This window comes from Pseudopipra pipra, chromosome 5, assembly GCF_036250125.1.
Source record: "Pseudopipra pipra isolate bDixPip1 chromosome 5, bDixPip1.hap1, whole genome shotgun sequence".
NCBI classification, from domain to species: Eukaryota; Metazoa; Chordata; class Aves; order Passeriformes; family Pipridae; genus Pseudopipra; species Pseudopipra pipra.
The window spans coordinates 23,558,805-23,572,476 of NC_087553.1; the positions used below are offsets into that span (position 1 = coordinate 23,558,805).

Here is a 13,672-nt window from a genome sequence, read left to right on the forward strand (position 1 = left end):
TTCAGGTGTTACATGGAGGTTTATTAGATGACTGAGGAAAAAGATCACTTGCTGAATGCACTCCAGTCTTCAACCTTCATCTTCTAAGGCTTGCCTTTTTTATCCCCGTATTTGTCCTTCATTGCTTTCTGCACGTTAAGATCTAGGAAATACTTCTCATACCATTTCCCTGTAAAGAAGGCAAATCATAGTTCAGATACAGCCTCCTTCCTAGCGCTATTATACCCCAAGGATTATTCTAGCTGCAGAGCTCCTCTCTTCTTAAAATGCCAATTTTTAGTCCTCTTGTGACTTTGCCCAAACCCATTCATTGTCCTTGGCAGAAGCAGCACCCATCTAAGGAATTCAGCAAGGTACTTTTCCTGCAGAAGCCATACCTAGCTCATAAATCCTCCTTCCATGCCAATTTTTGGGATCTCTGACTGCCTTCTGAATTACATCAGGGGTGTAGGAATCTCTCATCAAGCTTCGGCTCTTCAGTGGGCCACCTGCAAGGAATAGCAAATAAGGAATTGTATGCAGAAATCACCCTACTGCAGTCCTGGAATTGATCAGGGGAGCAACACCAGCAGTTTCAAGGGCTGAAGAAAAGGTATGTGTTGACTGCAGTACCTTTGACCAGGTCTGTGACTAGTGCTGAACAATAGCTTCATCATCACCCAGGAGGGAGCTTGTGTTTGCCAATTTATCTGCTTTTCATCCTCAAGTATGAGATACACACAGAGGTTGCTGTAAGGTATCATCTTTATTTGTACCCCAGTGCCCTTTCTTCTTTAGTCGAGTGCCCACTTACCTCATGTTGAATCTCCTCATTCACGTGAGTAGCTTCCTACTCAGCAGCACAACTCCACAAAAAAACTACCATCTTAACACTCCAGCCCTTCTTGATCCCCTTTTCTGCCACAATACTTAACAGATAATTCCCAACTGTGACTTCTGTATTCATCCCCTCTTGACTTTTAGCCATGAGGGGGCTTTATTTTAATCTCTCATCCTTTCCACTTCACCTTTCTTTTTATCACACCTTTTTCTTGACAATAATGATTTTGAGCTCCCTGAGGAAAGATGTCCTTCCTTTCTGTGTGACTACACAAACCGAGGACAATGCAGTCTTCAATACCCAGCAAGGTCTTGACATGGAACGTACTGTACAAGGAAAAGGAATGTGTCTTATGATGGTACATGAGAAACTAGAATCACAGACAATTATTTCAGAGTTTCTTGGATATGATGGTAACAAAATGGGATGATTGCTCAGTTTCCAATATTTGTTTTGATGGAAGGATCCTGGGGAACCTTGGAAACAGAGGTTTGGGCAAGATATTTCAGAGCCCCACATCTCTAAAGTCTTGAAGAGAAATAAAGTCAATGCTGGAACTGGAGATAACTAGCAACTGGAGATGACAGGGGACATTGAATTGCAAATGGTGTCCATTTGGACAGGTCTGAACATGGAGGACAAGAGTCATGACTCATGTTTGCTTTTCACATCTTGGAAAAAAAAGAGTGAATGAAAAGAAAGGGATAGGATACATAGAATAGAATGGGAGGATCTAGATTCTGTTTCCTCAAGTACCACAGTCTGGAAAAGCAGTGACTGTGGATAGAAGGAATAAGCAGAGAAAGTGAGTATCACCTATAGTCAGATGTCTGCACATAGCAATGTGGCTGCCCTGAGTCCTGGCAAAGCATAGATGGAATCAGCTTTGAAGGTCAGGGATAGGCATGTGTGTCCCCTCACCTTGGAAGAGATTTGATCTCAGGTTGTAACCCAGCTGCTCGTAATCTGAAAGAGATGTCCAGTCCAAGGACTTTTTTGTCACTTCAGTACAGTCAGTGAGTCTTTTCTGTCCTGTGTCTAAATCTGCATTGCACTGAGCTTGACGTTGCTGAAAACATAAACAACAGAGAACCACTGTCATTCCACATTTCCTAAGTGCAAACTCCTGGCATTTCCGCCCCTGCATAGCTCTCTGAGCTATGATTAATCCCTGAGACCTGGGTCTATCCTTGAGTCTCCCTCAGTGCTGTTAAAACTGAAGCCATGGCCCATGGTGATAAATATGGTAATTGTGAGTCTGCTGGCACTAGCAGCAGTTCAAATGGGATCTGGATCAGGTAGGGATGTATGTTTGGATTTGTCGAATTAGCTCAGGACATGATATACAGGCTTACCTTCTGCTCTTGAGGCAGTCATTGGAATGAAGACATCAGCCAGAGGGGTAGGAAGCCTAGTGCTTCACCAGGGCTGACTTGAACCACCACCAGCTTGGGTTTTACACTGTGCCACTTCTTTGCAGCAGCATGTCTTATACGATATTGGGATCCTGAAGCTGAAGTTACTGTATCAGTCAGACTCCAGGAGTCAGTGCTGCATGCTCTGCAAAGGTATTAAGGGACAGATCCTCTTCCACAAAAAGAACAGGGCCACAAGAGATGAAGAGAGGAAGCCAGTCCTAACTCACAGGGCACAATCTGCTTCTTTTCTCTATCACTGTTGATTCTTTTTAAAGAAGAACCATACAGTTACACATGATCAAAGTGCAGGAATCTGTGCTGCTAAATAAACTGCTGTGTTAACTTCCACCTCCTACGTAAAACAAAACCAGGTCTGTTTGTTATTATTACTATATTCAGTGGAAAGAACTTTACAGTCTGCTGATGTAGAAATTCCTCCTCTTCTCCCATTTCTTCCAACAAAGCAGAATTTTTGTGTAGTGAGGCAATGTGCCTATTTCCCAAATCCCATTCATCAATAACTTTCCTTTTCCTAGTTACTCCTGGACAAAATGACACTGAAGCCTGAAACTGTTCCTACTTTCTAGTTTGTAACTGTATATGATGTTATTGTCATGCTTCTTGTTTTGCTTCTGACCCCAAGGGTCCAAAGTCAAAGCACCGCTCAGAGACTCCTACATCTTGATGCTAAGAAGGACTTTAAGGCCATTTTACCATCCTTCTCAATAACAGAAGTCACAAGAAGTACGTCTTATTCCTTTGCTAAGCCAATCCTGTGACGGGCAATAGACAATCAATCAGAAAAGACATATCTTGATCAAAGAGCTAAAAATGGTTAAACTTGATCTTTCTTTCTGAACGAAAGATTTAGCATAGCCTAACACTCCGACTTTCTTGACATGCAGCCTTGGAGGAAGAGGGAGCTGTCTTTTGAGGCAGAAAACTAACCTCCTCAGATAGGTGTAGGAACTGGCCATTCTCACCAGCCACCAGGTGTGGCCAAGAGTGGTTTCATATGCCTTCCGCATTTGACTGGGTGTCCAAAATATGAGGAGGTTTCATTGACTTTTCAGACCTGAGGAGCCCCATGAATGTCAAAATGAGACTGGATTTTTTTTTTTTTTAAAGGAATGATCCGTGATTTACCAAGAGGAAAAGCCTCTTCCATAACTACCTATCTCACCTGGTCCATGATCCCTGGTGATGTCACAGTGATTTGTACAAGCAGGCAGGTCCTGCTGAAGTCCAGGTGTAGAGGTGGGATGGAAGCTGAAGAGTGGAGATGGTTGCTGGGGAACAGCATTCCCTCCTTCTATGAGCTATGAGCTCCATCTCCATGGGAAAGAGAATTCACATGGCGTAAAGGATTATCCTGGCAGATTGAAAAAACAAACAAGGAGCAGAGTAAAAGGTCCATGTCTCATGAAATACCTGTACCCAGAAGTTCACATCACACACAGGATTTCTTGGAGACTCTCCTAACACAGTCACGATAATCAACAAGACTGTATGTCAGCAGAATTGGATCTTCTAGCATCTCCAAATGCTTCACATGAGCTCCTGACCCTCATCAGAGAGGAAGGAGAATCATAGAATTGTAGAATAACCTGAGTTGGAAGGGACTCAATAGGATTGTTGAAGTCCAACTCCTGGCTCTGTATAGGGCAGCCCCCGGAATCATACTATGTACTTGAAAATGTTGCCCAAATGCTTCTTGAACTCTGTCAGACTTGGTGCCATAACTAGTTCCCTGGGGAGCCTGTTCCAGTGATGGATCACCCTCTGGGCGAAGAACCTTTTCCTAATTTCTAACTGAAACCTCCCCTGACATGGCTTCATGCCATTCCCTCAGGTCCTGTCACTGGTCACCAGAGAGAAGAGATCAGTGCCTGCCCTTCCGCTTCCCCTCAAGAGAAAGTTGTAGACTCCAGGCTGAACAAAGCCAAGTGATCTTAGCCACTTTTCATATGGCTTCCCCTCTAGACCCTTCACCATCTTTGTTGCCCTCCTTTGGATGCTCCCTAACATTGTTGTGGTGCCCAAAACTGCACACAATATTCAAGGTGAGGCCTCCCCAGTGCAGAGCAGAGCAGAACAATCCCCTCCCTTGACCGGCTGGTGATGCTTTGCCTGATGCCCCCCCAGGACAGGGTTGGCCCTCCTGGCTGCCAGGGCACTGCTGACTCATATTCAACCTTGCCTGCCCTGCCTATCCCTCCTGAAGAGCCTGTAAACATCCAACATTCAGTCACAGGACTCATCCTCTAAGTTTCATTCATGCCAATGATGTCGTATCTCTGGGACTGGGCCAAAGGTTCAAGCTGCTTGTTTGTTCCTCATGCTGTATGCATTGGTAGAAACATTTTGAGTGTGGTTCATCGTAGTGACATCTCATGGAGCAGACCGAGGGATCTTACTTCCTCAAGTTTTGGCATGCCACCCCATTGCTTATCACTGGCAAGCCTGGTTTTGTCCCTTTCCCCCTTCCAATCTAGCTTAAAGCTCTCTCAATAAGCCCTTCTAACTCCTGAGCTAAGATCCTTTTCCCCCTTTGAGACAGGATGACCCCATTTGTTGTCAGCAGGCTCCATGTTGTATAAACTGACCCACGATCAAAAAAACAAAAACTCTGCTGGTAACACCAGTCCCAAAGCCAGGTATTCCTCTACATGATCTCCCTGTTTCTTGCCCCATCATTCCCTGCAACTGGCAGGATGGAAGAGAACATAACTTGTGCTCCAGATCCCTTGATCTGTTGAGCCAAGACACTGAGGTCCCTCTTGATTGTTTGCAGCCTTCTTGTTGGGACCTCATTGCTGCCTGTCTGGAAAACCAGTAGAAGTAATAATCAGCGGGCTGGGAAGTTCCTCTGTGATGTGCCTTACCTGAACGCCAGCAAGGTAACACACGTCCTGATGGGTTGGATCTAGTTGGCATATGGAAGGCACCCCCATTTTCCACATTACAAATGGGAAGAGATTGGGCTGGCAAAAAGTCTTACATTGAGTTAATGACAGAACCATTGCTTGACCCTCCCGTGTCCCGCATCCAGTCCAATATTTTAGCCCCTGACTTTTCATTCATCCTGCTCCTGACTCGAACTCTCATCAGGCCACTGGAATTTCTGCAAGTCTCTAGGGATTTGTGTAACTCTCCTTCATGTTGCAAAGGTGCTTTTCCCACTCAACACAAGCATGTTACAGGTAACAGAGAAGAGTTCAACATATTCACAGATACATCATCTTAGATTTTATTAATTGAGAAAACCCAGAAGATTAATAGAAATCTACTGATCATTCTTTGAAAAATTTGCAAAATACAAATCAGCATATTTTTTCCTTACTTCTATCTCCTCCCTTTCGCTTTACTCTGGACTGGAAAAAGCTGCTAGATCTTACTGCCCAAGACAAAGCTCTCCCTCTAGGCCTTGTTGCGCTTCACCTCAGAGACCTTGTAGTGTGGTGGGGCACGGTGGAACCACTCTGACCAGGAACCATCATAAACAGCCACATCCTGCTTGCCACACAGGAAGGCTGCCAAGGCAATCTGACACGCCGTGACACCTTTGCGGCATGTGGCCGTCAGTGGCTTTGAGAGATCCACTTTCTTTGCACGGAATATTTCTTGGATCTCCTCAATACTCTTCTCATGTCCGGTTTCGGATAGGAATGAGTGGAAGGGTATGTTCACAGCACCAGGGATGTGGCCGGATTCCAGCCCTGCAAGAGTAAACAGGAAAAGGAAATGTGAGCAAGGACACATTAATGTAGGTGGTGAAAGATGTTCAAGAAAGAGATATTAAAGAGGCATCACTGAAGATACTTTCACTCTCTCCAACAGACTCGTTTGTTTCACTTGATGATGAAGATGCAAAGCAGTACAGGGCTAAAAGGAGGAGGACAACGATTATTCAACTTTGCTGAAGTCAAAGCTTCCAGAATATTTAGCAAACTCTTTCCCCACTGAAAGCAGTGAGAAGTAGAAATCTGACAAAGCCCTAGACATGACAGGAATCAAAGAACCAACACAGAAAAAGCCCTAACAAAGGCATTACAGGCATCTATGTAAAGATGAATGCAGCAGCGCATTTTTGAGCTTCCCCAAGTATGCTAGCAGTGCATAGAAACAGTTTTCAGAAGCAGAAAGCATGGTCTCTACGTGGAATTTGTGAAAGCAGTTATATGTTCACAGCTTATTCCTGTGTCACCTTAAAATCATATTTCAGAAAAGTAAATAACAGAAATCACAGTAAATCATAAAGCAACTTTAAAGTCAGTTATATTATTGCTGAGGCAGCTGTCCTGGGACAATGGGGTCAGAGAAGTGAGAAGTCAGATTTTGTATCACTTTTAATCCACTGTATGGATGAAATCAGCATGGGTTATGTTTTTCTGCTGGTATAGCTGACCACTTCAGGCAAGTTGAAAGCTGCATTTCAAAATGAAGTCTTTAGAGAGAAGCAGATAAAAAAATATGATGGATAAGGTTGTCATCATGCCCTTCAAATACAAACTCTGTCACTATAGGCTTAATCAATAGAAGCTTTTCCAATGATTTTGAGAGGCTTTGGATCAAGCCTTGCTGAAGCCAGAAACACTATATATTACATTGAAAATGCATTTTGGGGAATGATTCCTTGCTAGGTTTGAACTTCTAATGAGACAACCCTGAGAAAGTCACTCACATAGTAATCTATTTCACTGACAGCTTTCCAGTTGCCCAAGTCACCAGGGTAACTGATGTCAGGAGAAGAGACTGGGGCAGGGAACCTGTCACAAACGATTCTAAACTATACCTAGTCAGAGATTGACATCACACATCATAATGACACTGCAGTCTCATCATTCATGCAGACTGATGTCATGACATGACGAGATATATCACATAGAGAAAACAGGGCTTTGGTGGCGTGTCGAGGAGGGGAATTTTGCTCTGCTGGACAAAGACAGAGCCTAAAGACAACCAAAGATGTCCTGAGTCAGCTTCACAAGTTCTCTCCCTATTCCAGATGGCTCCTCTTTGTCTCTTGATTCATCCTCCCTGAGTGCTTTAGAAATATGGCACAGTTGTCTAGTAGTCACCTCATGCATCCTTCAGAAGTGTTTAGCATTACTGAGAGAAGTCAGGAGAAAAACTGCTGACTTCTGCAGGGACTAACATCTAAAAAGGAAAAAAAAAATTAGAGACAGTGTTTTGGACCGATGCTTTCACCACATTTTTCCAGTTTCAGAAAACAAGTTTATCACTTCAGTACAGAGAACTGCAAAACTCACTTATCAGTATAGTGTCTGTATGACAGAGAGGAAATAAAACCTGAGTGTGAGAAAACGTCGTATGTAGTTCTCAGACTGCAAAGCTTCTTACTAGAGAAAGCCTGGGTTAGGCTACCAGTCTCCCACAGAGTGAATGCTCCTGACCCCATCATTCAGCAAGGGATTTCTGCGGGGCTCTGCTGCAGTACCAGTGATCTCCCCAATACAGACAAGTCTGTGAATCACAGAACAATGCTCTCACACCATCCTAGGGCACTGGGAAGTGAACTGAGATCAGGAAGTCCTGGAGGCTGAACTAGAAGAGAACTCTTGCTCAAAGGAAACTCTTACTCAAAGAAGCTTGCTGGGCCATCGATTCAGGTCCTAGGTGTCCCAGGTACCACGGTCATTATCACCTGTCTAGCCTGCTCACACACCTTAAAATAGGTTTGTACCCCTCTCTTATTGGAGACTGCTGTGACAACTCATCACCTTTAAAGAACTCTTTGGGTAGGAGCTGAGCAGATCTGAAAAGAACACTCTCATTTTAGAGCAGTTTTGATTTTGATCTATAGGGAGACTTCCTTGCTCCAGAGATTCAAAACTCTGTTGGAGTCAGAGACCAGTGCTTGCACTCTGCGGTTGAAAGATGGGGAATTCTGTAGAAACTGCATTTAGTCATCTATGTGGGTGTTCAGCTGAAAGATAGAGCTGAAACTGCACAACCACAATCCCTTGGGCTGCCTAAGAAGTGCTTTTGAGTGGTTGAGAAAGTTTCATCATCTCTCTCTGCTAGGTCAAGAGCAGAGAAACACAGGTCTGGAAGGCAAGGCTGGACGGAGCTGGGATCTTAACAGGGGAGAGGATACATCTGCTCCTGCCTCAGACAGAGCATACTCCATGCCAGATTCCTGCAGTCACCCTTAGAAACTCCAGAAAGGAACACTAGGACTAGAGAGCCTGGGTCCCAGCTACTACAGTGATCACTTTATAGGCTCCCTCTCAAAAAAAGCATCTATCTCGGAAACAGTTTGGATTCCTGTCACGAAACTTCCCACTGAGGCACCTCCTTGCTCATGTGAGGAGGAATATTGATTTTCAATATTTACTTCATCACGGTCAGTCCATACACCATTTATCCTTGAGCTAACACTGCCCTACAGCTGAAATAGTCTTTTTCCCCTTCTGCTATTGCTCTGGTAGACTGATGACAAGCCCTCAGCACTCTCAACAACCTCATGTCCTCAGCCTAAACCCAGTAAGAGCCTGTTAGATATGCTTTTCTCTGCTTTGGCCACCCTAGGAACAGTTCTAGGTGTCCACTAGGCTTCTGGATAAGGAAGTGACATTTCCTAGCATCACAGTTGGTAGACAGGAGGTTAATGATTGCTATTACCAAGGTTAAATTGCATCTGAGGTTCTTGCATTCAAGTCTTATCATCTTCTATTGCTTCCAAACGTGGGTCTTCAGCTTTTAAGACAAACATAAGTAGTTAAGTGTTTTGGGCTACTAAGCACCCAACTCTGCGTAGTGTTATACTTCCTGTCACTTCTATATTTGCAGGTGCCACTTCATAATACTCCCCATATGACCATTAAGACCTTCCCAAGGCTATGCCAGCAGCACATTTCAATAGCAACCCCCTATTTTCAGTGCCTTGATGATTCAGAAAAATATGAAATAAAACACAGAAGCATAATAATGGGACCATGCTGGCAACTTCCAGCCCCACAGATCTCCTTTCAGCATAAGCTTATCTCCCTTATCTCCTTTCCAGTCAAATTTTTTAAAAATCTAACAGTACTTGTGCTATTGGCTGTCTCCTTATATTGAACTAATAACTGCCCCTCTAATGTCATGTCCAAAGTATTAATGAAGTCCAAATGGAACAACGCTACCTTGTAGGTGCTTCCAATGGCTGAAAGAAAAGATCAGACATAACTTCCAGACATGCATGTTTCCATTTTTCTTATCTAGCCAATCAATTCTGCTGGCAAGGAAATAAAGCCATTGGCTGCAGAGAGTGTTTACCAAGGTACTTTACTCAAATTTGCCTGCATTTAAAATAATTTTTCTTGAAGTGTTTTTTGAAAGCCTTCTAGTCTATCCATGTTCGGGTAATAGCCCAACAGCCGACTAGATTGTGCTGTATCTCCTATCCAAAATATGCCCTTTGCTAGTGTTTCTGTCCTACAGAACCATTCTCTGATTAAATGTATCAAATTCTTGCCTCATGGAGTTGCAATGTCACACAACTCATTTTTGACACATATTTGGGATAGAGATCAGCTGCCTCACAGATTTGAGCATGGGGATATCTTCTGGTTACACCCTCTCTTTATAAATAATAATTTAAACTTATTTCCCCTTATTTCTGCTCTCCTGAAGACTTATCTTTAGGATAGAAGAAAACACGGTAGCACAGACTCAAGACTCAGTATAATCCTGAGACTATACACAAATAATCTTTTACCTGGAACCCCTGCTAACTGCATAGCAACCTTATTTTTTTATTCTCTCCATGTTCTGTTTTTATTCACTTTGTTCCAGAAGTTTTTGTATTTGTTTTAAGTCCTTTTGCCAAGTCTCACTCAGCTTGGTGTCTGGCAATCCTTGCTCACAATTTGTAACCTGTAATATATTATCTTCTTCAATACTTAATCCCCTTTTCCACATCTGTTAGACTCTCTGCTTACATGTAGTTTTTATTGTTGGCTATTTATCTAGCTAAGACTACAGCCCCTCCTCTCCAGCCTTCCCTTTGCGATGAAAGCTCCAGATGGAATTTTTTAATGTCAAAGAGGTAAAAGATATGCTCTGTCCATATTTAACTCCCTGTGGTTTTGGAGTGTGCTGGCTGCAGATAGCTGTTCTTTTCCAAATGCTTCCTCTCTTGCCTACTTGTTTGTAGCAATCTGAAACTCACATATCAGCAGAAAAGGATTATGTAGCAGGCCATGGACTGCAGGAGCTGGGAGAAACTCCTTACTCTGAGGAACTTCCTCAAGAGACCTATTGATATTTAACTATGTTGATTGTCATGTCTCCTTCAGCAAGATATGGAAAGACTTTGTGATGATGTTATCAGACCACATAGAAACCTCTTTGGTTTTTTCCCCATGTGGTCCTGGCTAAGGGAAAACATTAACCAACTGTGTAACTGTAGCAGAAAATTGTGTAATCCTCTAGTTGGCATAATCCATCCCCTAGTTAGCATAACCCATCCTCCTCATTAACATGTCCTGCCCCCAAGCCCTTATATTGTGAAGTGTGTGTTCAATAAATATTCCAGTTTTCACCCCCAAACCTGGGGTTGTTAGTTATTGACCTCTTCACTTGTTTATCTCTCTCTTCCATCAAATGGTATTTCCTGGAAGGGACAATTACCGATCTTGTCTAATCTACAATGAGCACATTGTAAGGAACACTTTAGGCTTGGTCCTGGCCTGCTCCCTGAGAGTCCTCATAGGTTCCTGTGGGTTGAAACAGACTTTGATAAAGTCTCTCACTCTCCATTGTTGAGCCTCAAGTATTACTACATGGCAAAGGTAGAGCCAGCCCACTCCCAGCTGCAGACTCCTCTTGGAGAAGAGAGGGGAAAAAAAGCTACATTTCATTCTCACTCCCACTGAACGTTCAAGCTGAGCAAAAGCTTTATGTTTGGGGGAGGCAGGACTGAGAGCTGGGAAAATGGGCAAAATCTGAAGAGTTCTGTATGCAGAAGGGAGATAAGGACAACCCCAGGGCTGAGAATGAGAAGAAAAGCATATAGAAGCTCATGAAATTGTTTTGGGTTTGCTTTCTTTTTTAGAGGATGGACTTCTTGCCTGGCAACTTTCCCCTCTTTTCTCAGATGTCTGCAAAGGAATGCAGAAATTCACAACTCTTCTGTATGCATTTGTTTAGCTGTAATTCTTGTTCATCAGTTTTCAGTGCCCAGCACTCAGAGAGGGCCAGCACTGCTAACCACCATGTAATTACTTTTATCATCTGCCTCTGGGTCGTTAGTTCCTCCAGAAACACAGCACTGTGCAGGGACACCATTAACTACTCGGTGCGTAGGTCAGGACTGCACATCTGACAGGCTTATGCTGCACACCACGCACAAACAACCAAAGCAACACCTGCATTTAAGACCTATGAGACCTGGCTTACAGAAACATCCATTTTTTCTCCACTTGGGCAACTGAGGTAAGCTTCTCCCAGCAACTAAAAATTAGCCATGTATTATGGCTTATCTTTACCGCTACAGAGGTCTTAATCCCAGCAAGGTAGCTGCTGCATAAAAATAAAATGGGAACAATTAATTCTTACCACAAAGAACTGAAAAATCAAAGAGGTAAAAGAATCAGCTGCAATTAGCCTCTTCTAGAGATGGAGTTCACGGAGCTGGAGAGATTAATTGACTTAATTAGGAAGTCAAGAGCTGAGGCAATAATTAAACTGAAATCACCTAAGAAGGCACCAAGTTCCTTAACCTGATGACCATTTTTCTTCTCTAAATTGCACCCTCCCTGATTTGATGACCCCTGCAATTAATCAGCATTGATTTCAAATTGCTCTTTTAGGTGTAAGCGCTGTCTTTTACCCAGTGCTGGCTGATGCTCAGATACTGGATAGCCTGGTCCAGAAGGCTGTCAAGCTCCTGTGGAACCAGCAGCTGCAGCTGGAGAGCTTATTCTGCTGGATCTGCTGTGGGAAGCAAAACTGGACCACCTCAAATAAACTGTTTCATGCTGACTCATTTCAAAGGAAAAATCTGTTTTGGAGATGCTGTTGGGGCTGTGGTATTTGTCACCTGGTGACAACCCCCGCTTTGGGAAACGGAACACAAAATCCACCATCTCCCAGCAAGGAGTATTTAACTCACATCTTGGGGTTAAAATGCAACCTTCACTTTGATGGGCTGCGGTAGGCGAAGAAGTAGAATGTAGAAATCATGGCTACATGATTTGGGAACGAAGATTTGGGAAGGCTCTATCCACGTTTGTTACAGGCACGCTGGTGACTTATGAGGCCAATATGAGATAGACATATCCGATTGCAAAAGGCACAGCAGAAAGACTCCTTAGGTGGTGTATTCAGCAGGACACGATTCTTTCTGCGTTGCCTTTTCTCCTCGAGAGTGATCCTGCATGCATTCTCAAAGGAAACGGCAGCGTTGTAGATGGTGTGTCTCCAGGCCAGAGTAGACTCAACAGCTGCTGCTGAGCTTTTCTGTGCTTTCTTCTAAAACCTCTGCATTCCTTTTTTAAACCATTTCTGTGATTCCCTTACTGAGGAATGCATTCAGCGCAGGTAGCTTGATGTGCAGCTGCAGTGTCAGCTGCAGGTTGAGCTCTGGGTGGTGGAAGCCCGAGGCAAGAGGCCATGAACTGGCACTGATCCTTTGCACAAAAAAGGGCACGGGGACCTGTGGTGCCAGCCAGGCGACCGGACACGCAGAGACACAGCAGGAACTGAGGACACTGGAGGAAGAGCCAAGACTTTGTCATGCTTAGGTTGTGAAGGTATGAAAGTCCAGTGTTTCCTTTGTTTGTGCTCTCTCCTCGGAGGCACCAGCTCAAACTGTTTCTGTGTTACTACGCTTTATGGAACTAGACTTTTGAGACTTTGCTAAGGGAAACCCAGGGTTGAGCCGGTAAGGAAACCTGTGTGAGTGTGGTATATGTAAGGGGTCAAGCAGGGCACCTGTTGGTTCACTGGAGCTGCCTGCTGCAAAGGGGCTTTAGTTCCAGCAGGTAAAGTCTCTGGTGGTGGGAGTGTGACTGCCGGAGTGCCTCCGGAACGGTCAGTCAGGGAAGTTTCTTTTACACCCTTTTGGAGAAGTTATTCTGGGATATACCAAGGCTTAAATTACACAGCAAGGGTCTCCTTTACCAACCAACTTGAATTTCATTCCAGGCACGTTGCTGTACCAGCTGTCCCCACTGCGCAGGATTTCTCCCACCCCTGCTGCTTGTGCATCCAGTGTTTGACCAAGGTAACAAAATCAATTTTTGTTCCTGTAACTTGGGGCATCCAAAAGAGAGAGGCTGACACTCCATACATTTGGTAAAGGTTTTGGGCTTTTCTTAGTTAAGCCAAAGAACAAAGATCAGCTCAGGCAAGTTATCTATTTGCTGGGAATCAGAGCGATAAGAAGAATGTCCCTTGGGTTACTGTATTACCTAAAACCTTG

At 43.9% G+C, this 13,672-nt stretch overlaps 2 protein-coding genes across 8 annotated transcripts in view; one reads left to right on the forward strand and one right to left on the reverse strand.

The window, feature by feature from the left end:
• Positions 1-13,672, reverse strand: part of TST (thiosulfate sulfurtransferase) — a 14,784-nt gene continuing 1,112 nt past the window's right edge. Inside the window, exons 2-7 of one of the 5 annotated variants that reach the window (XM_064655011.1) lie at positions 5,124-5,957; positions 3,422-3,610; positions 2,176-2,503; positions 1,742-1,889; positions 378-488; positions 1-169 (exon numbers count right to left, since the gene is read on the reverse strand). In XM_064655011.1, coding sequence (XP_064511081.1) covers positions 5,659-5,957 — 299 coding nt within the window. In that variant the 3' untranslated portion in view covers positions 1-169; positions 378-488; positions 1,742-1,889; ... (1 more) ...; positions 3,422-3,610; positions 5,124-5,658. Of the gene's footprint in view, positions 170-377; positions 489-1,741; positions 1,890-2,175; positions 2,504-3,421; positions 5,958-13,672 lie in introns of all 5 variants that reach the window. The other 4 variants (XM_064655014.1, XM_064655010.1, XM_064655013.1 and 1 more) reach the window with 4 other exon arrangements.
• MPST (mercaptopyruvate sulfurtransferase) overlaps positions 12,715-13,672 on the forward strand; it is an 11,960-nt gene continuing 11,002 nt past the window's right edge. For 2 of the 3 annotated variants that reach the window (XR_010430668.1, XM_064654997.1), the window contains exons 1-2: positions 13,010-13,132; positions 13,396-13,474. The gene's annotated coding sequence lies outside the window, so the exon portion shown is untranslated. The other variant, XM_064654998.1, reaches the window with a different exon arrangement.